General features: G+C 45.7%; 1 protein-coding gene across 1 annotated transcript; it reads left to right on the top strand.

The window, feature by feature from the left end:
- Positions 1-26,369, top strand: LOC144934075 (pyroglutamylated RF-amide peptide receptor-like). The gene is made up of 6 exons (XM_078859449.1): positions 1-331; positions 8,030-8,188; positions 14,254-14,315; positions 19,822-20,054; positions 23,688-23,785; positions 25,693-26,369. The coding sequence occupies exons 1-6, from the start codon at positions 1-3 to the stop codon at positions 26,367-26,369; spliced, it is 1,560 nt and encodes a 519-aa protein (XP_078715575.1).
- The last annotated feature ends 373 nt before the right edge of the window (positions 26,370-26,742 follow it).

Here is a 26,742-nt window from a genome sequence, read left to right as displayed (position 1 = left end):
ATGAACATCACCGCGCAACTGCTGGCGCGATTGCTCCTGGCCAACAACATGACTCGAGAGGAGTTCATCAGAGCGTACCACCTACCGCCAATGGTGTATGTGCCTCACCTGCCGCAGCCGCTCCGTCTGGCGTTCGCCGTGATGGGCGCCTTGGTCTTCACGCTGGCTCTCTCCGGCAACGCGCTGGTCATCTTCGTGGTGGCTCAGCGCAAGGCTCTACACACCGTGGCCAACGTGTTCGTGTGCTCGCTGGCCGTCAGCGACCTGATGATCACCGTCTTCTGCATCCCCGTCACGCTCATGCAGAACTTTTTCTCCAACTGGATCGCAGGTGACTATCGCACTCCGCGTTGCACAAGCTGCGTCTTCACGAGCAGCGATGTCGTGCGTTCATCAAAGCATCGCTAAGTCTCAATACTTTTACATTAGTAGGGTCCCTGCTACATTGCAAGTATCCAGATAATGCTCATGGGGCGATTACATGGTGCTGCTATAGCACGTTCGCAATTGTTGCGGAGATTTGCATGTTGAATCTAGCGACCGCCCTGATTAATCCTGCGGGTGTAAAGACGGTAAAAAAACGCGCCTTTTGCTTCACAGTGGGTGTTAAAGATGCAGTGATGTCTTTCGCAAAAGTAGGCCTTTGTGTGCCCTGCCTCATGATCCAAATGTTCTAGTTTTAAAAAATGACCCCCAAATTACTTAATTCTAAAATTAGTTTAACACGTAGACTTTCAATAGCATCCATAATAGAGTTTTTTTTGGGTTAGATCGCGTACATATATAAATGTGTCGTTAAAACCCGCCACCACCCGACACAGCCAACTAGTAAGGGTTGTCACGTAAACAGAACATGCCAATTCGTCACTAGTACAGCACAGCGGTGTGTTGGAGAGCCAAGCCACAACATTTACAATCTGAGTACGACGTTTCGCCAGTAATTGGTATATATCGCATTTATCGCCCCACCCTTCCCCCACTTCTGCTGCGTAAACTTGGCAGGACCCTCCTGAAAACGAATCACGATACTTCAATGAGGCTTTCCTTAATAAATAAGTGTAATAAATAATAAACACAGGCGTACAGATACGAGTTCACGAACGCATTGGCTCTACTGACATCTCCTGGCCACCCTGCATTTCAGCTGCTTTATCAATTATTGAAATCGACATGATTTTTCAACCCAAAGTTCCACAGTGGTGGATTGCAGACGTGCGCTGCATAGACTAGCGCTCGTATAATGTGGGCTTTAACGCTACTTTAATATTTGATGACAATAATAATTGAATAGTAAACGAATATTAAATATTCTGGTGAAGCATGGCTTACTGGTTGGCGTAGTGTGTTCTAAGCTTGACGACCGAAATTCGAATATGGCGATGGCTAACGGATCAGTTCACCGCACACGTCCTTTGTACTGAAAAATGTGCTGAAGTATGGTCAAACAACCCACCAAGGCCGACTCTGCGTGGGGTGGCCTTCATCCAACAGTGTATTGACAAAGGGTGGTAAATTATCGTTTGAAAAGTATCATTCGTGTATTTGTAATGTTTAAAAAAAAAAGAATTTCAACATACAGCATGTTTAGGCTCATATTCTAACCATCATCCAACTGACTTTTATCATGTGAACCGTCACTTTCACATTAAGGGTAAAGAGGATCCTTCTTGTGACTCATTCCCACCACTAGCCTCCTCCTCTTCCACCACTACCACCACTACCGGATTCATTTTTTTTAATCTCTCTCTACTTTGGACACAAGTAATTGTACACTTCTTCCGAGATGGTGCCACGGAAAATTCTTCTGCTGCTGTTAAATGCTTTCACGGTGGGCGCATGAAGCACGACCCCGGCTAACAGAGTATTTACAATTCTCGACATGCGCATTTATTCTTTACCACTGTAGAGATGCCGTATCCCTATTACAGAACCTCTACTTGCCCTGGGGTGCAGAAGTCAGAACCTCCCTTGGAATAAAGTACATTCTCCAGGGACATCGGATGCGAACAATAAACATCAGATATGAGCCTCCCGAGGATCAGACGTGAACCAGGAACATTCGACACGAACATCGTGAACATTAGACATTAACCTCATGAACATCGGACACGAATCTTGCCGATACCAAATATTCCCCCCACGAACATCAGAATTGCACAAGAAAACTTCATGAAAGCCTCCTTGAAAAATAGACGTGAATTTCATGAATATCGGCGAGCAGAGTAAAATAAAGGCTTCGATTTCATTCCCGACCAGAGCAGCTTTCTGTTTTCTGCATGTTCTCCCCCAATTCTGCATTGATTTCCTCTGGGTTTTCCCAGTTTTCCCCCATCATAATACAATTTCAATCTCGGCTCAATTTTGCACACGGAAAAAATTGATTGTCCACAAATATCTCACGTAGCAATCATCACCCCACATTGACAGTCAAATGCCATAGCTGAGACAGCAATCGACGGGCGGCGAGCGGTATTTGCTCTGTTGTTAAAAGGTAGAGTGCAATATAAATCCAAGCTCATTCATGAATGCATCAGTCATGCTCCTTTGAACATCAGGCATGTCCCAGTAAAATCAAGCGTGTTTCACTAAAAACGAGCAATTCCCAGGAACAACCTACAGTCGATTAAATTGTCTGTGACTGAGCGTGGCCCGTGATATCACAGCTGACAAACAATGAAGTGAGATGACCAGATCAAATATGTTCTTCGTGCGTGCATGGACTAAGCCATGTCCTTAGGTCCTCGTTGGCACTGCCTGAGATGGAAAATCGTGGCTGTGTTGTTGACACGTGTGCATTATTACAAACTGCTCGTTATTAACACGTCATTCCATAACCCACATGCATTGGCCATAAAAATCGCTTTGAACAACTGCTACAGTTCACGTGGTACCAATTCTGATCTTGTCCGTGGACGAGCGTGTTCCGTCTGGCTAATTTTCACCGGCTCATATATGTTTATATTTCTCGTATGTTCTGTTTGTCTGTCCCATTCGTATTGGCTCGTGTGTATTGTCCGTCTCGTTCTTTCTATTTAATTTGTACTATGTCGTCTGCACTCTCTGTCTCACATATTATGTATACTATGTTTAATTCCAACCATTTCTCTAAGGCGGGGCGGGGGGGGATTCATACATTCCAAGAATAGCAATTACTCTATTTTTACACTCACAATCCAACAGACTTATCAAAAGCGTACAAAGCTACTTCAACCAACTGATGGATGAAATTCATATTTACATGTCTGCATGCCAATTTTATAACCATACTGATTAATGAGGCTGGTTTTGTGGGGGACCACACATATTGTAACAACTATAGGGGCATCTCTCTTCTCATTGTGAGGGAAAAGGTCTTAGCAAGGATTATTCAACATCGCCTTGCCAGGCACGCTGAGGAAAGGCTTGCGAAGACCCAATGTGGTTTCAGACAAGGGCAGTCCTGCACGGATGCCATATTCTCTGTCAGTCTGCTACAGCAGAGATATAGGGAATTCCAACAAGACCTACATCTCTGCTTCATTGACCTGGTCAAGGCCTAAAAAACCATCAACAGGGCAGGGCTGTGGGCAGTTCTTCGGGCTTTCGGAGTCCCTGACTCTCTGCTCACAATCATTAAAGACCTTCATGATGATGGGCAGGCCCGGGTACAATTACGTGGCTGGGAGTCGGAGTCATTCCCTGTTCACATTGGGGTGCGACAGGGATGTCCTCTTGTTCCCACATTATTTAACATCTATTTCGAACACATAGTTGGTGAAGCCTTCGATGGCTGTTCCAGAGGAAATTGCATTTGAAACAGATACAATGGGAGGCTGATTGATTCCCGGGTGCGGTCAAGGGATGGCTCAATTTTGGTCAACCATGTAATGTATGCTGATGATCTGTTGATTGCTGCTCGCTGAGAGGAGGAGTTGGAGGCGCTGCTGCTGAACCTGGAGTGTGTCACTAAGCGGCGGGGTCTCACCATCAGCCCCACCAAAACTAAGCACCTGTCAGGGTATTTTGTGCCACCAAACACTCCACCACCTCAGCTTCCCATTGGTGATGGAGCAGTTGTGGAAAGAGTGGAGAGTTTCCCAAACCTGGGCAGTGTGCTTATGACCAGCTCCGGTTTGATACCAGAGCTCTCACTCCGAATCAGTCGGGCGGCATTATCTTTTAATCGGCTGCGTAATGCTGTGTGGAAGCTACCTGGTATGTCGCTCTGCGCGAATCTTCCGGGTCTCCTCAGCCCGGGCATGCCCTCCCTTCTCTATGCTTGTGTAATGAGTGACTTCCGCGACACGTCGTGCAGAGGGTACTCTTCTTTATTTCACACACGGGCACAACACAGGCCAACACAATCTTCTTCCTTTTCCGCACACTTAGATGTTAGCGTCCCTACAGGCTACACACATGGTCGATCATCCGGCGTGGTTCCACCCGTCCACTCCCGGCCTCGCCGCTGGCTGACGGCGTGCCGGTAAGGGCGGTGGAACTCCGCAGGAGACCTGCCACGGGGCAGGACGATGGAGAGAGATGACGGCGAGCAGCGACGCAGTCCAGACCCAAGACTCCACACAGCGACGCCGAGTACTCCTCCGCCCCTGCTTATATAGCCGCACGCGCGGCTAGGCTCCGCCTCCGGCCACGCCCTCCCGTGGAACCTTCCCGCAGGTTCCCGGAGTATCTCGGCCAGCCCCGCCCCTTACCTTTGGCCCAGACACGTCTCCCTCTGGCATTGTATGATGTTTTAGTGGTGCCCGTACCCGTGCTTCCCTTTTCTAACCAACAGGTGTCATCATGCCATTACACTTGTGAAAGGTGGACCGCTCTAATGGGACATCTGCGCCGGTTAGAAACATTCAGGCTGGCATGCCTACGATCCATCAGTGGGCTCCTCCGGCAGGCAAGGCTGTGTTGGATAGTTAATTTAGCCCTCATGCCCAGCCACTGCATGCGCAAGCAGCTTCTGTTTGGCCGCATAGAGAGGGCTTTATGGGCACAACATGGGCTGGAGAAAGAGATGGTCTAATGCGGCACGGGAGGATGTGGAGCTGAATGGACTTGCCGACGAATAGTACCAGCGGTGTCAAGAGGCTCGTGAAGTACGCTACTGGGAAGTTGGAGGCAGTCACCATCCAGCAACAACGGAGGGCAGAAGAGCGACGCTCACAACAACGAGCAGGGCGCCGGGTGTTTCAAATGCAGCAAGTTGGCACAGTAGGGGTACAGCTGGTGCATCTACTAGACATCTCAGTAAACCAACCCATGGCAGCTGGGTCTGTCTTGAGGCCTCCTGTCAGCGAGCCTTCGACACTTCACGTGGCCTGAAAGTGTACCTGGCCTGGCACAGGCGCCATGGTGACGTTACCGTTTACTTAGTTGCGAATGGCGGGTATTTGTATTGGTATTGGTGGCAGATGAGTGTCACTTTACGGGATAACTGTCTTGCTCCTGAAGAGTATGGGCATTGTCACCAAGGAGAGAACACCATTTGCCTCCCTGTAAATCGACAGAGGCAACTGGGGCGCAAGTATGCAAATACGTATCCACCTTGATGCGTTTCATTTCGCGAACAGCACGCGTGGAAAATATGACATTATCACTTCATACAAATTTGCCAGGTGGCTCATGAGGCTGATTTCTTTCAGTTCGCTGAGGCAGTACCCTTGAGATCCGATTGTGAATCTCATTCTTAATCTGATGATTAAATCAGACCCTCAAGTGTAACTAGTTGATAGTCTTTTCCCAGTCAGTAACAAATGCGCAAAACAACCGTGCTATGCCCAAATTTAAATTATTCTTAACATTAAATATTCGTTTCGATTGGCGTGTATCGAACACTCTTTGCAGGGAAATATAAAAGGTGCGTGCCGAGGTAAGAATAATATTTAAGGAAATGAGACGACAGCATTTTGTGTCATCTTCCACCGCCATTCTCTGCTGCAAACGTATGCGATACCTGCGAGTTCAACAGTCCAGATGTATTCTTGTCAGGACAAAATTGAAATGCAGCTGTGAAGAAGACAACACTATCCTATTTCCAGCTGCATCCTTGGCCGCGCCTCCTACACAAGCCTTAAGTCATGACTCTGCACGTCATCTGACCTTTCAAATTCACACGCAGTTAAGTTGTCAATAGATACCTGGATTAAGCCAATATTTTCGTTTATTCGACATGATAATGTGAGGATTATTGGTGTCATCTGCCAGGCAGGTCGCCATGGTGGCGTGATGTTATCTCCCTCGCCTGGTATACAGGAGGTCGTGAGTTCTATCCTGACCCTGACGCCTGTACATTTGAAGTCTGCATGTTCTCTCCCCGTGGTCGTGTGCATTTTCCCCCTCTACATTTAGAAGCAACATGCGTTCAGATTATTTGGCTGCTATAAATGTCCACAGGATAAGCCACTTCGTTGAGCGATAATTTGTGGCCAGGTCGCTTCTGAAAAAAAACTATATAGCTTTGTGGGCCTTACCTGGTAAAAATAAAATATGTGGGGTAGGAGTGCAGGGACCTCCTGTTCATTAACCACTATTGAACTTTAAAATCTAAATTGAAAACGCATTTCTTTAGAACTGCTTTTTGTGTGTAGTTTGGTGACCTTTCTCTGCACCTCCGATTAGCACGGTGGGATACTGCACGGTGCTATTAGCCCAGTGTGTGAGAATTAAATACATGCTTTGTTCTTGTTATAACAATTACAACGTTGCTAATGAGTCTAGTACGAAATGTCTCGCCATCTATCGAGTGGTATGCCTCTGCTAATCTGTATTTAACTTTTTGGATTCTCTAGCCACTTTTATCGGATCAATAGAACAGTCGAGGTTCTTGCCAGGCAGAGGCGAACATAAACACATTTAAAAGTGCAAATATCGATAAAAATAAATAAATAAATGCATTAGTATTATGCAGTACGAAATTCCGAATAAAAATGTGAAGGAAAGCACTCGCGTGTACTGTGGGGCAAGGCAGACTGAGGGAGCGCTCCACCGATCTACACTGTTCCCATGCGTCACGACTTCTCGTTGGGTCGTCGTGCGCTACGGCCACGGATATTTAGAATACAACCCAGAGAATGTCAAATTGCACGACAATAAATGCGTCGCGAACACGCAAAGTGGCGATTATAACGCCCGACAAAAGCGAGGGTTCTCTGGGCATTACGAAAAACAACTCCAAAATTAATAACGATATGTACGAATGTTTATTTTTTTATACAATGTTCTTCACAAATATATATATTACCAATTTAACACGTAGGCTTTCATTATTGATCTTTACCTTAAATAACAATGAGTTTAAATAACACATTCGATGCATGTAAATTATTTACTGTGTGTGTTTGAGACCGAGATACGCAAATCTGGATTATACGCTGTAGAGTTTCAACAGAATTCGCGTCGTTAGTTGTGTCCTCAGCTTTCCCGGGGAAGGGGGAGGAAGGAGCTGGGGAACTCAAGGGGGCACGACGTGAATGCTAATCCATTGCCCCCCAATAGAACAAATACATTTGCATGAATGATAACCGAATATGAATGAGTGTGCAATATGAATAACTGAATGAATGAGCAAAAAATCAACCCGTAAAAACTAAGTTTTTCACTCTAAATCCTTTATATGCGTGGCGGCTAGAGTCCTCTCGTCCTCTGGCTTGAGATGGCTGCCACCTAGGGGTCAGATGATTGTCTGCCAGCATTAAGCAATTGGTAATTAAATATTTTAAAAACATTTCCCTAAACAATGTAAAATTTTAGAAAAAAATTTTCACAAAAATTAATTATCGCACACTACGAGTCTGTGTGGAAAATGTCAGCTCGATTGGATCACGGGAAGTGGGTTAAAAAACGACCGAAAGATTTGCACGGTCGTAAGCAAGCAAGCAAGCACGCAAGCAAGCAAGCACGCAAGCAAGCAAGCAAGCGAACTTAATATAAAGGATTTAAAAAGAGCCGTGGCTCAGCTCAGCTCCATGACCGAGCGATGATGGAGCCACTATCACTCCTCTACCGCCTCGCTCATCCTCCCATCTCTCTCTCTTTGCAGGAGTGGCTCTGTGCAAGCTGGTGCCGTTCATCCAGGTGACAGCAGTGACCACCAGCATGCTGACCATGGCCTGCATCGCTGTGGAGAGATTCCAGGGCATCCTGCACCCGCTGCGCTCACGCTCGCGATACACGGCTGCACGCGCTGTCTCCATGCTCTGTACGTGGACACACCTGTAACATAATCGATATGTCATAATCGGAGTCTGTATTTATCCTAGCGGAAGCTGATGAACTATGGAGGTCTTTTTCACAGATGTCCAATAGGGGCGGGTAATAAAGTTACAATAACAAACAATACCAAACCAATGATCGGAGTGCAAAGTATCGGAAAGGTACGCAAGTCACTTTACAAAAATAAACATAAATTAAGGATACAAGTACAATTTGCAGAAGTACATCAATTCATGCAGATTTTTATACACTAAATGCAAGCTTGGGCAAGGCAACACAACAAAAACAGTCCCATCGGCTCCAGCTTTGCGTAAATCACGTGACTTATGTGGCCAGCCCGACTCTGTATCCCGACCCTCTCCCCGCCACCTGCCAAAACAGACACTGCTCCATGCAGCTTACTTCTGCTTCGGCCTCTCTTCTCTCTACTCTCATTCCCGTGAGATAGCACGCGTTCAAGGTTTCATTATTCACGGTGATTATATTTTTTGTGTTGAGTTTGTTGGCTACGTACGGTGCAAAAGAAGTTCAACATACATACATATTCCAAATGGTTTGTTTTTTCTCTGACAAGATATCGGGTCAGCGTGGAAGAGTAGGCCAAATACCTTCTATAGGGGCTCTATTGAGCTCGCTCTCGTGGAGGCCCTGCCGCCAGCAATTGAGTGAGAAAGACATTCCAGGGCTACTGCACATGTTTACCTTTCATTAGAATTTATTTTTTTACCAACCAAAACCTCACTGGGACTCTAGAGATGTGTTATTCCAGGAGGGTCTCGCTTGCTATGCACTCGGCTACACAAATTCGTGGAGGGCCAAATTTTTATACATAGGGCCTTATTTTAAGAAACAATTCATTGTTCTTTTTTATTATTAAATATGCATGAATAATTTTAATTAGTTCACTTCCTGCCGACATAATAATGTCGTCAGGGAGCAATTGTCCCTGCGAGACGTTTAGCCAGTATCATGAAGGAGTGTTTGGATACCGGTGTAGCCGGAGAAATCCACCGCCCTTATCATGGAAGAAAACTCACATCTTGACGCAGATTAATTATATTTACAGAGCCAATGCATTCAACCCATATGTGGCCCGAGCTCATTGCTGTACTATCATCCCCTGGCCACCGTGCTTTCGGCAGCCACGCTCTTATAAACTCACTGAGACAAGGACAAATATCCCCCATGTAGCCTCCTACACTGCTGGGGCAAGTGTTGTTAGCGAGCACGAGGAGGGGACGGTGTGGCAAGAACCACCACTCGATAGATGTCTTTGTCTCCCTATTGTTGATGTTTACACACCACAATAGATGCTCATTAAATACTTCAGATACCACTTGTCACTGGGGTTAGCTATGGCCAAGAATCAAACCCAAGTCGCAGGGATTGTGAAGTGGTGTGTGACCCACTGCGTCACTGTTCCACACACACACATATAGACTGTTGGAGCAAGTGTTGTTAGCGAGCACCTATTAAGGCTGGCACGGCGCATCAGGGTATGGGTGAGCAACACCAAGCCCGGCCGCTTTTGTCTCCCCTGGGCTGATGTATACACATCAAATCAGGTATTAATTTAAGGCTGAGTCAACCTCGGGGACATTTGTCACCGATGTTGGCAGTGAGCAGGAATCGAACCTATGTCGCGGGGTTGCAGCGAATTATAGGAACCACTACACTTCCGCTTATCATGCTCATACAGAGACTCGTCTACTTACGAACATTCGACTTACGAACTTTCAGAGATACGAACAAACCTGTCAGTATGTCCAGTCGCCTGTTCGGACCGGGAGTCGTAAGTTCAACTGCCGCGCAAAAGATGGCGGTGGTGGCATCTACATCTGCAGAACATGAAAACCGAGTGGCATTTACATCTACAGGAGATTATACAACTTTTAAAGCCATTTCCCGTGTTTAGTGTACATGCCGTACAACATGTTTGGAATCAACAGGAATAAAGTTGGACTTACGAACAAATCGACTTACAAACAGACCCTGTACTCACACAAAACAAAAACAAAGAGCCCCCGTCTAGCCTTTACAGACTGTTGGGGCAAGTGCTGTTAGCGAGCACCTATGAAGGCCGGCACAGCATACGAGGGGGTGGGTGGCCAGCACCACGCCCGACCGCCTTTGTCTCCCCAGTGGCGATGCTTACACACCGCACTAGGTATTCATTTGAGGCTGAGTCGACCTAGAGGAGGCCCAGGACAAACTCAGATAATTGTCACTGGAGTTGGCTGTGGGCAGGAATCGAACTCGGGTCACCGGGTTCGTAGCGCAGCACACTAACCGCCACTCGACCGCTCCCCCAACTCACACACACATACACACAGGCACATACACTCACAGAGATTCCTCATAATTAACGTTGCAGGCGTCGTGTATGGGAGTGGGGACACAACGGTGTGCAGACTGTCCTCCGATTCCCAGGACCTACATTTCATTTCCCAAAGTACATAAATAACATCAGCAGCAGTGGGTACCTCATGTGTAAAATATCAGCACTGGAGGGACACCGGTGGCCGTGCGCATCATCTCATGGTGTGCACGGCCACATACAAAGATAACCCCACTGCCCTTGTGGTGCACGTGCTGGTAGCGAGCACCCTTTGATGCCGGCATGGCGCACGAGTGGGTGGTTTGGCCGGCAATGTTCATGTTTTATACACCGTGACAGGTACCCATTGAAGGACGAATCAACCGAGGAGAGGCCCAGGACTGGTTAAAATGTTTACAGCTGACGTTCACAATAAGTGGGAATCAAAACGCCAAAAGGGCCATTGGGCTAATTGGTTGTGAAACAAAATACTTAAATTGTTATGTTGAGAGACATATAAGTAGACGTGGATTGCTTGTCTATGTTGTTATCTATATTCTCCACAACGACGCCAATGATTATTTTAGTAACCAAACTCGGGTCGCAGGGTTCATAGCACAGCATGTTAACCACCATACCCACACACAACTACAAAACATCCCCATTCCTTTTGTTGCTGTGGGGCAAGTGCTGTTAATGTGCGCCTACCGAGGCTGGCACAGCAGGGTGGCTGGGCAGGCACGCGCCCTCACCACAGCAGTGATTGATGAATTCTGAGTTAATTCCCAAGCTCTAAACTGAGGGCACTGCCCTACAGCCCCTTAGTGCCAGGGATGTTGCCCACCCCCCCCTGCCACCGCTCTCTGCTAAAGTTTTTTTAGGCCACCGCTTTAAACAAGGTCACGCTGCAGAGCTGCTGGCCCATAAAGCAGTGTTTTACTATGAGTCTTCACATTTATTTTATTTTAAAAATTATATTACATTGATTTTAAATTATTTCACCGATTGTTAAATGGTTTTCCATTATTCTTTGGGTCTTTCAGTAAAGTCACGTAGATAGGTTCAAATAAAAATTTAAAAAACTACGACGTTTCGATCGCAACACAAGCATTCGTCATCAGGAAGAGGGGGTTAGTTTCTAAAGGCAAACTGTTTATAAAGGTTTGAAATGGGCGTAGCCCAAATGTCAGCAGCCAATGTTAATGTAGGTGGTGGGCAGCGACCGCGACGGTGATGGGTTTTCCACCAATCAAAAGGCGGCCCAGTAAAAATGTGCATGTTAATGTAAGATCGTTGAGCTGCCTCCACGGTCAGCGCCCTGAGGTGGCTATGTTAATGTAAGAGATTAGCATGATTTGAAGCTTTCGTGACTGCAGGAATCCATACTTTTTCGTTCTTTCGGTAAAGTCACGTAGGTAGAAAAATAAAATAAAACGCTCGCTCGTTCAGCAGTTCCACTGCTGGATTATATTTTTTCCGCCTGAGGACGACCGCTTGTGTTGCGATCTAAACGTCGTGATATATTATTTTTTGTTTTATTTTATGTTTCTACCTATGTGACTTTTCCGAAAGAACTAAAGAGTAGAGATTTTGCATATTAATGGTAGACCGCAGAGAAGCAACCTCGAGCTCTGCGAGCGAGGTAGCTGTGTTAGTGGGAGAAATTTAACCTGTTAATGTAAAATCAAAGAGCCGACAATGACAACTAAGATTGGAAGGTGGCAGGATGGAAACATCACAGCCAGTTATGACTTAAACTGGTTGATAACGTCCTTCCAATGATTGCTCAGTTTATACCCATCTTCTCTAATGAAATTGTGTCTGTATATATGGATGGCTTCATGAACGAATCTTTGTTGATAGCCAGTGGGTTTGCAAAGTACCTTCGTCTTAGAGAAATCAATTTCGTGTGAGCCCACCGCATTAAAACAATGATCACCCACGGCCGAGGTATTGGTCCAATGAGCATGGTTGGCTACGTACGGTACGTAAGAAGTTCAACTTACATGCATACAATAGGTTTTATTTATAATAATACAAATAATAATATACTGCACACATTATGAATTTTCCAAAAGATTACGGCCTCCCCACTCCATGCTAGTCATTGTTTTTTTTTTCACGATACTTCACCACACTGGTCAGTGCAGGTTGGTGAAGTGGGGGTAGAGCAGGTCCACTTTTGATATCCCTCTCCACTGAAGTTAACCATGACGGTGAATAGAAATTGAGTTGCTGAGATCAAAGGGCAGCGCGAAAACCGCTATACAATCTCTCCACCCACGCGCTTGATTTGACTGGATCATATTTTACAGTTGGTGGGAATTTGGCTTGGAAGAAATTTTGGAAATGAGATTAACATGGCAGCTCTATAGCTCCTCAAGGAGAGCATACGTTGACATTTCATGTGGAAAGGGAATAGGAGACCTTAACACAAAATGCATGGTCCAAATTTGCCAACTTACAAAATGCTCAGTTGTGATTTTACATAGCAATCATTGGCTTTGAAACACGTTGACAGAACTCTCCTCAAGAAGAGTAATTACATTGTGTGAGGCTTTCCTGGGTGAACACGTGCAATTACAAACAATCAATGTAAATACACTGCACTTTCTGACCCTGCACGCCCACTCATAGCCACCTACCTTGTGTGGATACGCTCTCGCTACAGTTAGTTTGCTGTGCCTTTTTTACGCCTGATGAAGGAAGCTCGTGTTGCCTCCGAAACGTTGTGATTTAATTGAGTTGTTTTCATTTATTTTATTTTTTTGATTGTTTTACCTACGTGACTTTACCGAAAAAACCAAAGATTATGAATCCTTGCAGTCACGAAAGCTTCAAATCTAGAAAGAGTATGGATACGTCTGCTTGGTTCTTTCGGTAAAGTCACGTAGAAGGGAAATAATAAAATAATACAAATAAAACATAATAAAATAATTCGCAGGACGTTTCGCCACAACGCAAGCTGCCGTCTTCAGGTGAAGAATGAAACATCACCAAGCTTGGAGCGTATATTTAAGCTGGGTTGGAGAGGGAAGACAAGCGCCTAGACAAAATAATTTGCATATCAAGAGGAATTTAGCATTTCCCATAAATATGCTAAATTCCTCTTGATATGCAAATTATTTTGTCAAGGCGCTCTTCTTCCCCCTCCAACCCAGCTTAAATATACGCTCCAAGCTTGGTGGTGTTTCATTCTTCACCTGAGGACGGCTGCTTGCGTTGTGGCCGAAACGTCGTGAGAATTATTTTATTATGTATTATTTTTATTATTTTATTATTTCCCTTCTACGTGACTTTACTGAAAGAACCAAGAAGATGAATCCCTGCAGTCACGAAAACTTTAAATCGAAATAGTATGGATACGCTCTGTATTGTTAGGACTAGGGCATAGGTTATCACGGCCGTGTGGCTTAGCCCTCCGATGTGATTTCAGGTTGCACCACGTGTTGTTAGACATGATGTCCAACGTTTCACTCCACCTCTTCATCTCCCAACACGTGGAGTGAAATACCGGACACGATGCTGAATAACACGCGGCAGTGCAACTAAAAAAGACATTCGACAGCTCTGCATTGGTTGGTGTCGGTTGCTCCATAGGTCTATTAAGTGGTGACCTATACCATTTTCCCCGTGCTTATTGATCAGCCGACATTGCAATATCTCTAATGTGTAATGACAGTGGCAATCGATAGCATGTAATTGTTGTTCGTGTTTGTCTGCCTTGTCTGCAGGTGGAGTGTGGCTGGTGGGGCTGTGTGTGGCGGCTCCCATGTTTTATGCACACACAGTGCAGGTGAGTAACAAACCATCACTGCCCATACACAGCATGCCGAGTTTTCATCCGTTTCATTCTATGATGGATGTGTATACTTCCTTCTTAAAACGGTAGAAATATCATGGGACCTCCTTTGCCAGTGTCAAAATATAAGAATATGGTTTTCCCTTTTTTTCTGGCAACAAAACAGGTGTTAAGATGTTAAAACACCAAACTGAAACCTTTTGCAAGGAATCATGTCCGGATTTACTCTACAACACACCAGTGGGCTGAAGAAGTAACTAATTGCGTTTTGTTTACGTGACAAATCTCTTACTAATTGGCTGTGTCGGGTGGTGGAGGGTTACGACATATTTATAATTACGCGATCTCACCCGAAAACTTTTATTATTAATAATATTGATCGCGAAAGCCTTCGTGTTAAAGAGAGGTAGGACTGTAGCCAGGAAAGTGGTGTGCCAGAGATACCAAGAGAAGAGAGAAAGTAGAGAAAAGAGTAGGATGGTCAACCGTGTCAAAAGCTGATGACAGATCGAGGAGTACAAGAATAGAAGAGAGACCATCATGAACATAGCCAGGTGATTCTCAACCGATAGAAGAGCTGTTTCGGTTGAATGACAGTGACGAAAACCAGTTTGGAATTGGGGAGTAGAGAGAGTTAGAAGATACGTCGGGGGTGAAACGAGAGTACCAGGTGTTCTAGGAGTTTGGAGACATTGGGGAGAAGGGAAATGGAGCGGTCGTTGGCTCCAAACGCATGTTTCTAAATCTGGAGGGAAATACCGGAGGACTCGGAGAAAAATGCACGTGACCTCGAAGAGAACATGCAAACTCCAAATATTTAGGCATCAGGGTCGGGATCGAACCCACAACCTCCTGTATAACCAGGCGAGGTAGTTCACATCGCACCACCTTGGCGCCCGACGTCTTAACAAAAATATATGGAAATTCACAAAACCATTTATAATGTTTGAATAGCTTCAGTGAGACTGCATAAAGAAGGTTAGAAAAAGCAAATTGGAAAGAGGAAACGGGCACGTAGACCTGCATTTTCCAAGGCCATTCACTGCGATTCAAGAATAGTTTATGAAAATTTAATTGGAGAAATTCTAATGAATGGTGAAATTATTAACCATCTCAAATCGGCAGACTTTGTCATTCAAACAACCAATGGGAATGATCCACGCGAAACGATCGAGGCATTCAATGAATTAAACCCTGCAATGTAGGACTAAAGATACAGATTGGGAAAACGAAAGTTACAAGTTTTGTGAGCAAAATTTTTTTTTCGGACGGACGCAACTGGAAAACACATCAGAAAATGTAAAACTAGGGCAGTTATTGAATGCAGAACAGGTAAGCAAGGGCTGGATGGTAGTGCTTTTCGAAAATAACAACAATAACGATGCTGATGACTCACGCATGTCATTCAGCATTGTGAAGGCAACGAGGGTTGGTGGTTCACACACGCATTGGTGAAGCTCAAACCACCACTGGGCTACGAGGTCGCCATCTCCTGGCTTGCCAGGGTATGGCAGTACAGCAAGTGGAATCATTGACTCCTGTCTGGTGAGTACCGAGTGGTAAAGTGTCAGATGTATCTGGAGAGGGTCAGGTGGATGGCTAGTGGGTGGGTGGTGTCATGGAAATGTGTCTCGTGAGCGGTATCAGGCTAGGATCACGTGGCAGGTCAGCTGAGTGGTGAGTATCTGCTGGCAGTGTCAGGTTAGTAGTGTCACGTGAGTGCTGAGTGGCAATGACGCGCAGAGCCCATGGTAGAGAAACCAGTAAGGGGAGAATCGTTGACAAAAGGGGACTGAGCCGATGGTGACGAACACATTCCTGCGGAGGGAGCTGGTAGGAACGTTGGGTTGCTCGGTCAATGGCCAGGGTCAACGGCGGCGTGGTGTATTCCGCAAATATGCCCGACTGTGAGGGCGGGCACGAGACGGCGTGAGTAGGTTAAACGTTGAGTTTTATAAGGGCACCACGGGGTGACCAGCCCCTCCCCACCCAGCCCCACCCCTCCCACCCCCCACCCAGCCCCACCCTCCGCACCCAGCCCCTCCCCACCCTCCCCTCCCCACCCAGCCCCTCCCTCCCCACCGAGCCCCACCCCTCCCATTTTCCATGCACGACGGACGGACACAATAATCCCCTGTAGGCTGGTGGAACCAGGTGGTTCCTACCAGTATAACGCCGTCTGTAGGAGGAGCTGCCGTCTAGTTAATGGATATAAAGGTTGTTTTAAAAAAAATGTTTCAAATTGTCTTCATAGCGTGGCAGTAACTTTTAACAAAACACCAGCGTCCACTGTTATTAATCTGTCACGCCTACTCAATATATGTGAAAAATATCTTAATAGCTTATTGGCTTCCTCCAGTATAAATTAAGTTTTCGATTAAATTCACAGCCTGCCCACATTTATTTCACAGCTTTTTGAAGGAGGATTTCATCAACTTGGCAGAACGTTTTTTCCTGTTGATCCCAAATTCTTTTGTGTAATTCTTTTCAACTAAGTTTGAAAGCATATATGAATTAACTCTGCCGTTTCATCCATCTGTAAAAAAGCGGGGTAGGAGGGGTGGGTGATAACTCTTGTAAAGATGTTCCAATATGAATTCAAGTTTGTTTAACACGTAGGCTTTCGCAGCCAATATATTCCATAATAGAGGTTTTTGGGTTAGAAAGTGTAAATATAAATGCGTCGTTAAATTCACCACCACCCGACACAGCCAATTAGTAAGGTTTGCATGCAAACAGAACATACCAACTCGTGACTAGTACAGCACACCGAGTGTGTTGGAGAGTAAATATGTTGGTCAGACAGGACGAATTATCAGCATCAGTCTAAAAGGACACCAAAGGAATATGAAATACTCCCAAATACAACTGTGGGCAGTGGCAGACCACCCGTGCCAACAAGGACACTCAATTTATCTTGATAATGTTGAAGTTTTGTGCAAAACTAGTTACTACTGGCCAAGACTAATTAGATAATCTATCGACATTGAGAGAAATAAACATAATTTTAACCGTTCGGATAGCTTAGTGCTGCTTGGAAGCGAATCATCAAGTAACACACTGTTTAACTGCATACCTTTAAGGTGATTAACTATGAGCAGACAGGTGCTGCGATTTGCGTTCACACAAACAACAGGATGTACAAGAACAATATGCATACATAATGCTAGTTGATTACCATATGAATAACCCAACCGGTAATAAATAACCATTATAATTAATATGCATTCATTAAGACCCCCCCCCCCTACACCCTCTGACCTTTGCACCTGAAGGGCTCGCAAGTGACAAAATCACATCTATCCCTCTTTTAAAGAACGAAACCGGAGGATTTCTAAAAAAATCTGGATGTCCGCCTGATGATGCTAGTTGTAATTACTGCCGAAACGTCGTACTCAAATTGTTAATGTTGTGGATTTACTCTCTAACACACCGGTGTGCTGTACTAGAAACGAATTGGCATGTTCTGTTTATGTGACAAACCTTACTAATTGGCTGTGTCGGGTGGTGGTGGGTTTAACGACACATTTATATTTACGCGATCTTACCCAAAAAAAATCTATTATGAATTCAACTTTATTATAAAGTTGTATTGCTAATAGGTACTGGCCCAATTCAGAACTAGACTCATTGATCAAAGGGTTGCAAAATAACTGGTGACACTATTTGAAAATATTCAAACTCAATTTGCCCTGACAGATACCTGTCGGTAATACGAAAATGTTTTTTGCCATTGAGGACAGAGTTTAAATGCGGACAAGTGCAGACATTGATGCATACTGTGAAGGAAGATTCCTCTCTGAACCTACCGGACGCCCAATTATCACGGCTGGCTACGTACGGTGCGAAAAAAGTTCAACATTCATAAACACACTGAATGAAGGATTCAGAGCACTGAACACGTGCACACGATAACGCTGTGGTCTTGTTCAGCAAGCGAGTGTATGCGAGAAGACACATTTGGCATTTGCTTTTCAATGAACGAGAGCACGTGCCGACTTTCATTTGTTCACAAGCGCGATCGTATCGTCGTCATTTTTTTCTACCGCGACTCCCACGCGGTAGACCTTGCGACGCTGCGACAATGGGGAATTTTAAATGGCAGCAGTACAATCAATCTCTCAGTGAACACATTATTTTGCATTGGCAGCGATGCACAAGCACAATGAACAAAAAACTGAACATTCGTCAATAGCATTATCTCTGTTTTTAAGGCAGCGTTGTGCACGAATGTGTTCAGTTTTTTTACGTCACCTGGTAAGGGATTACAGACCCATTACAATGTGCAGAAACAATTTAGCACCGAAAATATACACAGACGTATGATAATAATCAACATTTATGCTAAATCTGTGCATGAACCTCGTTTTTATTTCATCCACTTAATTGCTGGTATTGTTTTACACAATTGCTGAGCACAGGCCCAAAGGCCCCCAAAACCCCCAAATGGCCAGCAACAAGCATCACAAAGTTGTAATTTCTGAAGTTAAATTGCACTCGTTTTTTCTAATTGAGCAAGGTTATAAGAGGAAACACGCAATGAGAGACCATTCCCAAGTGGAGCAGTAGGAGGGAAGAAGCAGAAGGAAAATAGTTGTGACCTGCAGTGTGGTGGTTGAACACATGCTGGATGAGATGAAACAGTCAATATGGTAGTGTAGTTTTATAGGGGTGTTGGTGGGGCATTCCCGCATTCCAGCACTGTTAATCAAGGCTTGGAGGATCACAGAAATGTTAAATTTCGATTTAAAGCTTTCGTGACTGCAGGGATTCATCTTCTTGGTTCTTTCGGTAAAGTCACGTAGAATGGAAATAATACAATTATAAAAATAAAACATAATAAAATAATTCTCACGACGTTTCGGCCACAGCGCAAGCAGCCGTCCTCAGGTGGAAAGCAGGTCTGTCTTCAGACTCTGTCTACTCGACAAACCTGCTCTCCACCTGAGGACAGCTGCTTGCGTTGTGGCCGAAACGTCGTGAGAATTATTTTTATAATGTTTTATTTTTATTATTTTATTATTTCCATTCTACGTGACTTTACCGAAAGAGCCAAGAAGAAGAACACAGAAATGTTGTGAAACTCTCTTCTTTTGGGCGTCCAAATGCCATATCATAGCTTGCCAGAAGGCAGTTATGTAAGTGGACTAATCGCCATCTGTTACTATCCCGTTTAAAATATATTAATACTTAGAGGGCCACAGAGCTTGGGCATTTATTGGTGCCTGCTGACTGTCTGGCTGCTGCTTGTCTTCCTCCAGCGAGTATTTGTCCACATTACAGATTTAAATAATTATTAGCTAATGTGTGGGAGTGTAAATTCGTGTAAAATGTGCTATCTGCAAACACATGCCCTTGCAATGTTTTCTTAAAGTGTACATATTGTGCCCACACTGGACATCTGTGAAAAATTCTCCCAGTCGAAAGAAAGATTCTGATCTTGACATCATCATCATCATCCCCGGTTTCAATCTGTCCCGTGACCGTGGCGGCGGTGCAGGTCACGTACGACGTGCTCTATGACGCGTCGCACACGGGCTGCAGCGAGCAGTGGAGCCGCGCGGAGCACCGCCAGGCGTACACCACGACGCTGCTGCTCGTCACCTTCGTGCTGCCGCTGCTCACCATGACGGCGCTCTACGCTCGCCTGGCGCACGAGCTCTGGGTCAAGACGCGCGTGCACGACGCGGTGTTCAACGCGCTGCAACGCTCCGAGATCAACAAGATCACGAGGTGCGCTCTTGCCGCGCGTGACGTGCGGTGCGATATCGGCGTGGTGGGGTCGTATCGGGGTTGTGGGTGTGGGTGTGATTTGCTCGCGTGCGGCGTGATGTCGTGTGTGGCGTTTCGTACTGTGATGTCGTGTGTGGGGCAATGGTAGTGCAACGGTTAGCGCGCAGCGCTACGTAACCCGCCGACCCGAGTTCGATTCCTGCTCACGGGCAAAACATCAGTAACGATCTTCTTGGTTCTTTCGGTAAAGTAATTCAGACGCTGTCGCCTCGACAGACCTGGTTTTCACCTGAGGACGGCTGCTCGCGTTGTGGCCGAAACGTCGTGAGAATTATTTTATTATGTTTTATTTTTGTTATTTTATTACTTCCCTTCTACGTGACTTTACCGAAAGAACCAAGAAGATGAATCCCTGCAGTCACGAAAGCTTTAAATCGAAAAAAAATCAGTAACGATTACATTAACCCGTCCTCGGCCTCCCCTAGGTCGACTCAGGCTCAAATGAGTACCTGGTGCGATATGTAAACATCACCTCTCGTGTGCCGTGCTGGCCGTCGCAGGTGCTCGCTAACAGCAATTGCCCCAACAGTCTGTTAAGGCTACATGGGGGATCTTCGTCTTTTTGATATGTGGTGTGCGGTGAAGTGGTGTAGTGTGGCTATGATGGCACTCAGAATCACTTCTTTCCCCGTTGTGTTGCGTGGCATTGTGTGGCATAGCTGGGGTATGGGGTCGTGTGGCTTGGTTGGTGTTCGGTAGTTGTTGTGCAGTGTGGGATAGTGTGACATGTCGTGGGATAGTGCAGTGTGGGATAGTGTGCAGTGGCTGGGGTAGTGTGGAGGAGTGGTGTGTGCGATAGTGCTGTGCGTTGTGTAGTGTGGTGTGTCGTGGGACAGTGTGAAATAATGTGGTGTGGCGTGGCACCGGGATGAAGACATTTGACTCAGAGGTCGCTTTGTATGTGCTGGTTTCACAAGCGAATGCACGATGGAGTCTGCAGCATGTTGGGATGATGCTAAAGTACAAAATGTATTATATTAAATATCAAGGAGGTAAACTATAGCAGTGTAAGTGATCAAAAGAAATGACTCAATTTAAAAAACCTTCATGTACAGAACAATATTTCTGCCACTTACCCATGAAAGCTTCCCCAGAGAAAATGTATACCAGGATGTCAAGCAGTCCAGTATGTTCCAAGTTCGTTCGCTGCTTTACATATACCCACAGTTGATTTGCAGAGTTGGTGGTGCCGACCCATTGGGGGACCAAGCAAACATATTTTGGTGGCCCCTTCCCTTTCAATTAATACAATTCTCGTGAGATGACAGAAAAGATATGAACATGAAATATAGATATGGTTCGATGTGAAAACTTTAGACAAGAGATGTAGTGAAATAGGAAAACAGGGATGCAGACCAGAACGAGAATAATTGGCTTTTCTTGCATAACTACACAATGTATTCCACCACAGAAAGTATGGTGCAGGGTAATTGGCAACACAGCATACGCGAGGATGCAACAAGGTCGACAACTATATTGGGTTTGAGCAGATTTACTCTTTGCGCACATCGGGAGATTACACACAGTGAGGGAGATAGACGCAATTCATCATCATCACAATCCATGGGCAGATAGCCCGTAGGAATACACTATATTCCGTCATTTGTTTCCACTTTCCTCTGTCTTGTACCAGTATGCTCAAGTAGTGCACATATTTCATATATTTATGTCGTCCTATATTCCTACCAATCCCAATGACACTCACGCAATATGCAGGTCGTTGCAATCGGTAGGCAGGTGAAATAAGCCCCCATTCCATCCAGGGCCAGATTACGATTTTGTAGGCACCGGGGCTACAGGTACTGTGAGGCCCCCAGTAATATTTTCAAAAGGAAAACAAAGTTAAGGAAAAATCAAATTTATTTTTACAGGGCTAACAACAAATAAAATGCAGCATTCACAAGTAAAATGACTTTTCACTTCATCTCTGGAGGCCCTCCAGCTGGTGGAGTCCCCTGGGCTTGCAGCCCCTAAAGCCCCCGTGCCTTAATCCAGCCCCGAGTCCATCCCATACCAAGCAACTTAACCATCCACACACCTGGTAATCGAGACTTCAAGTGCAGTTAAGTGTTCACAGCTTGCGATACGTATTTAGTCTACACAGATTCAGCAGAGCCGCACAGCACATTAGCTTCACAAGAATTCAACCGGGAGACCAGCACCCTCATCATCAGTTATGATGATAATGAGGGTTCAGAAGCTTGGGCTGGAGCATTGCTTCTGTGCACTCCTGTCAGTCCCCACAAGACACTGCTCGATGAATTGCCTCTGGTCTCTGCCGCTGCCACGATCTGCAATGAGCCGAGATGCTGCTTTTGTTGGTCATGGATGAGCTGGGAGAAGTTTTGGCTTGCTGGCTCCCTATAATGAACTGCCTCGAGAGCGTTTACACATCAAGTCTGCACCACACCCGTCTCCAGCCCATTGATCGTATAGGTTTACATCATTCTGGCCAGATCTGGTTGAGACCAGCCGCTGCCGTAGTCAGCTGTCAATCGTTGGTCCATCAGTCGAGCAGGAATTCTCAGTGCAAGAGAGCTTACTCCCCACACCAACTCACACAACGTGCCCTGCAGTTTGTAAAACTGTGCACAAGCTTCAATGGAACCCTTGACAATTGGCTCGTTTATTCTGATTTGAGGTGCTATTGTTGATAAATATATATATTTTTTATGGCAATACAACGCGAGCCCAGTGCAATGCACCGACCACAATACGGGTTGGGGGGGGGGGACAGAAACTCCCCCAACAAAAAAAGACCCGAGATCGGCGCGCAAGGGGCGTAACGAAGGGGGAAGTCGGGCTCTCTGCCCCGCGCTGGTGGAGACCACAGAGCGAGGACATGAAAGCTTCAATGGGGAGGGAAGATAACTTAAACAGTTGGGTAGAGGTGGGCGGGGAAAAGGTGGGGAGGGAAGCATGTGACAGAACACAGCAAATAAAATAACTTACGGCAACAAATTAACTTATCGTGATCTATAGTCCCACAGAGCAGAGATCCGTTCCAGGATTTGATGTGATATGTGATATACCCCTAGTTTTCATTTATCCAAGCCCCATGAGTTGCTTGGTTTACTTATGCTTGGTGCCATCACTGCATAGTTCACAGAGGTTATTCCCTTTTCTCGCAAACTGTCATCCTGATTAGGTGGTCCTCCAAGCTGCCTCCTAGCTACCCTTTCAATATTTCTTGTTGTTGAACAATACTGTGAAGACTTCGTAGGACCTGTGTGGTTGCAAGTCCATTATTGGTGATATGATCTTAATTTCTGACTCGCTGTGGGCAAGTCCCTCTTGGGCTCCATGTTTTTATTTATTTAACGAATGTTGTACACGTGATTCTAATACAGTTAGAGTGAGTTATGCAAGAAAGAAAGAAATATGTTCATCAATGTTATTTGTGAGTGGACGTCAGCCCACGTAGCCACAGAGCCATGTGACAGCCTTCTCCAAGGGTTCGGATGTCGTCATGTCCCTGGCTGCTTTGTGAGTTGACATTGCTGGGCACGGCACAAAGGAGGGTGTTAATTCGAGGTGACCTGAACGCTGTTGACCACCTGTGGCCCTATCCAGGAGTAAGAAGCGTGCCGTCAAAATGATGGTGATCGTGGTGATCCTCTTCGCAGTATGCTGGGCGCCCTTCCACGTGGTCAACATGCTGCTGGACTATGGTGAGTATGGGTCCCTTGTCCTCACGGACATCGGCTGTGCTGTTCACAGCAAGCATCGGTAGTGTGTTCGCCACTTGTCGTAGAAATCCACAGTTCTAATCCGGCAAGCCGTATTCTGCTTTAATGGACGTTAAATATCCATGATGCCATTTAAAGAAGATTAGGCCATTGTGTCGGTGTTCTGGTCGAATAAAAATACTTGCAAAATTACTTAATTGGGAAACAGTAATCATTACCTCCAACTGCAAAAACGTATAGAGTCTCAATGAGGCATTCTTGCGTAAACAAGGATAAATAAAATTAAATCACATGGTGACCGAAGCAGCCTTTCATTCGGATGGGCAGTACAATGTCAAACAGCCAAACTCAATTGGCCTAGACTCGATGTGTATTTGAACATAGGGGGAGGAGAGAAAATGCAACTCTTGTACTAGTGGTAGGAGTGTTATATTGTTCCCTCTCAAATAACAGGCTTCATGTGCCCCATCAGCTACTCGAGGTGACTTCACCATGGTTAATTGCCCGCCAAAAGTCTTAATTATTCCACTTGCTAGTCGGGTTTTACAGAAGGGATGTTGGGCCGAGTCAACCCTCAAAAACTCGGATTTTAACTCAGATACGATTCATCTTCTTGGTTCTTTCGGTAAAGTCACGTAGAAGGGAAGTAATAAAATAATAAAAATAAAACATAATAAAATAATTATCACGACGTTTTGGCCGCAACGCAAGCAACCGTCTTCAGATGGAGAACAGGTCTGAAGACTCTGTCTACGTGACAGACCTGTTCTCCACCTGAAAGCAGCCGTCTTCAGATGGAGAACAGGTCTGAAGACTCTGTCTACGTGACAGACCTGTTCTCCACCTGAAGGCGGCTGCTTGCGTTGTGGCCGAAACGTCGTGAGAATTATTTTATCATGTTTTATTTTTATTATTGTATTACTTCCCTTCTACGTGACTTTACCGAAAGAACCAAGAAGATGAATCCCTGCAGTCACGAAAGCTTTAAATCGAAATTCAGATACAATTATGAGCTTCTCGCTCTACTCATGAGATGCATGACCATACTGTATTAGCTTTGGTATGTCATGAAATAACAGGTGGACGATAAATGTAAAAAACAATTTACCCTTTATTTGTGTTTATTTGCACGGAAAGTGTTTGCTGTTGCTGTGCCTATTTATCTGTGGACATTTAGCTCACGTGCAAAATCATTTTACTGACAGTCTGAGGTGTGATGACGTGTGAAGCTCGTTCATATGTATTACATCTTAATACTGATGTGTATATCACAGCGGGGACCTCGGCAGAATGTCTTTTTTTACGTGGAGCATGCAAATCCCTGATGCTGGCAGAATGTGGAGGAATGCTCCAGCATATATAATCCTTGAGGATCCTGTACTCGCTCTTTGCAAAAACAAATTTCGTCTTTTGTTTTTGTTGCTGCTGTGCTCGAGCACCACTGAACTCCCTTGTAAAATAGTAAAGAAATTGGCTGAACGAGACCTATCCATTTAATCTAAGAAACTTAAACTCACTTGACAATTCTCCTTGCACCATGGGTCTAGGCCATTGACGAATCTTCTGGATCAGGCCTCTGTTGCTCATTCAATGGAAAATTATGATCTGTTGGGTCCATAATATCTACTTTTGGGTTCAAACTATGCTGAGTACCACTCTCCAGTCTGCTGTTTCATCTTTGTCTTACAGGCATATCGCCTGGTATGGGCTACGTTGCTTAATGTAAGATCACTGAACAAATGCATGTTGAACTTCTTTCGCACCGTACGTAACCAACCGTGCTTATCGGCAATGAAATGACATGTAATTTAGACAATGCACATCTCTGTCCAATCTGTCTCCCTGTCTCACAATCTGTCTCCCTGTCCCTCTGTCACTGGTGCCAAAAGGAAACCTGAAGATGAGCTTTGACATGGAGGCAATCACCTTGGCAATGGTGCAGCTCTTCGGATTCAGCAACTCGCTGTGGAACCCAATTGTCTATGCTGCCCTCAACCAGAACTACAAGAAGCAGCTGGCGATCGCTTTGTCCTGCCTGATGTGCCGGCGCCCAGATCGCATCGGCGTGAGTGACCCTCCGGGGGGGGTCACCGCGCCACCGGGGGCCGCGCTGCGCCTGCAGGGAGAAGGCGCGCTGGCAGGCGGAGGACCATGGCCGCAGGAGAGTAAGACTTACGCGGAGAGTAAGACGGGCACGACTGCGCTCAGCGCCACGATCACTCGCGCTGCCAAGATGCACGTGAGCAACAGGAGAGGTGCCGCTGACGTCGGCCATGTTGGCGGCCGCCAAGAGGGCGAGCCGAGCAGTGTTGGCGCCCCAGTGGGGACAGGCGGGGATGGGGTGCGCTGGGCTCGCGCCTGTATCTGCTCTGCAGTGCCGCTCCAAGGCGCTGGTGGTTCCGCGGGCAGGACGCGCCACCACCTACCTCTCTGCCGATTTCGCAGCCTGCGCCGACTCTGCGGAGGGATTGGTACTGGGGTGGAGCAGCACGCTATGGTGGCGCTCACCATCACTGACCCTATCTCCCCACTTGGAAAATGGGCCACTTGGCAAACAATTTCGTAAATGCCTTAAAATGTCCCTTTTTTTGCAAAGGGTTCATGTTTGGATGAGGGTTAGATGGTGTCTGCGAATGTCTGTAGGTTGTACGCTACTCAAATTTTCGACACAAAAACATGCACCAGCATTGTTGCTGTGCAACTTTGTTGTTACATTTTTAACATATATCATCTTGGTATTTTCTATTTTATTGCCATTGTGCTATTGGTATGTTATGAGAGAAAGTATCGACTGTATTTGGAACTCTCAGAGCACTGTGGCACCGTGTGAATTTGTAATCAGTACTTATGAAGAGGAGTCGGAGACTGGTTAAAGCATTTCTTTAGTCTTCAACCCACAGCCTCGAACACACCTTTAACAGCCCCTTTTAAACCCTCCA

The sequence above is a fragment of the Lampetra fluviatilis genome, chromosome 9 (assembly GCF_964198595.1).
Source record: "Lampetra fluviatilis chromosome 9, kcLamFluv1.1, whole genome shotgun sequence".
NCBI lineage: Eukaryota > Metazoa > Chordata > Hyperoartia > Petromyzontiformes > Petromyzontidae > Lampetra > Lampetra fluviatilis.
This window is presented reverse-complemented; position numbering and strand designations above follow the sequence as displayed.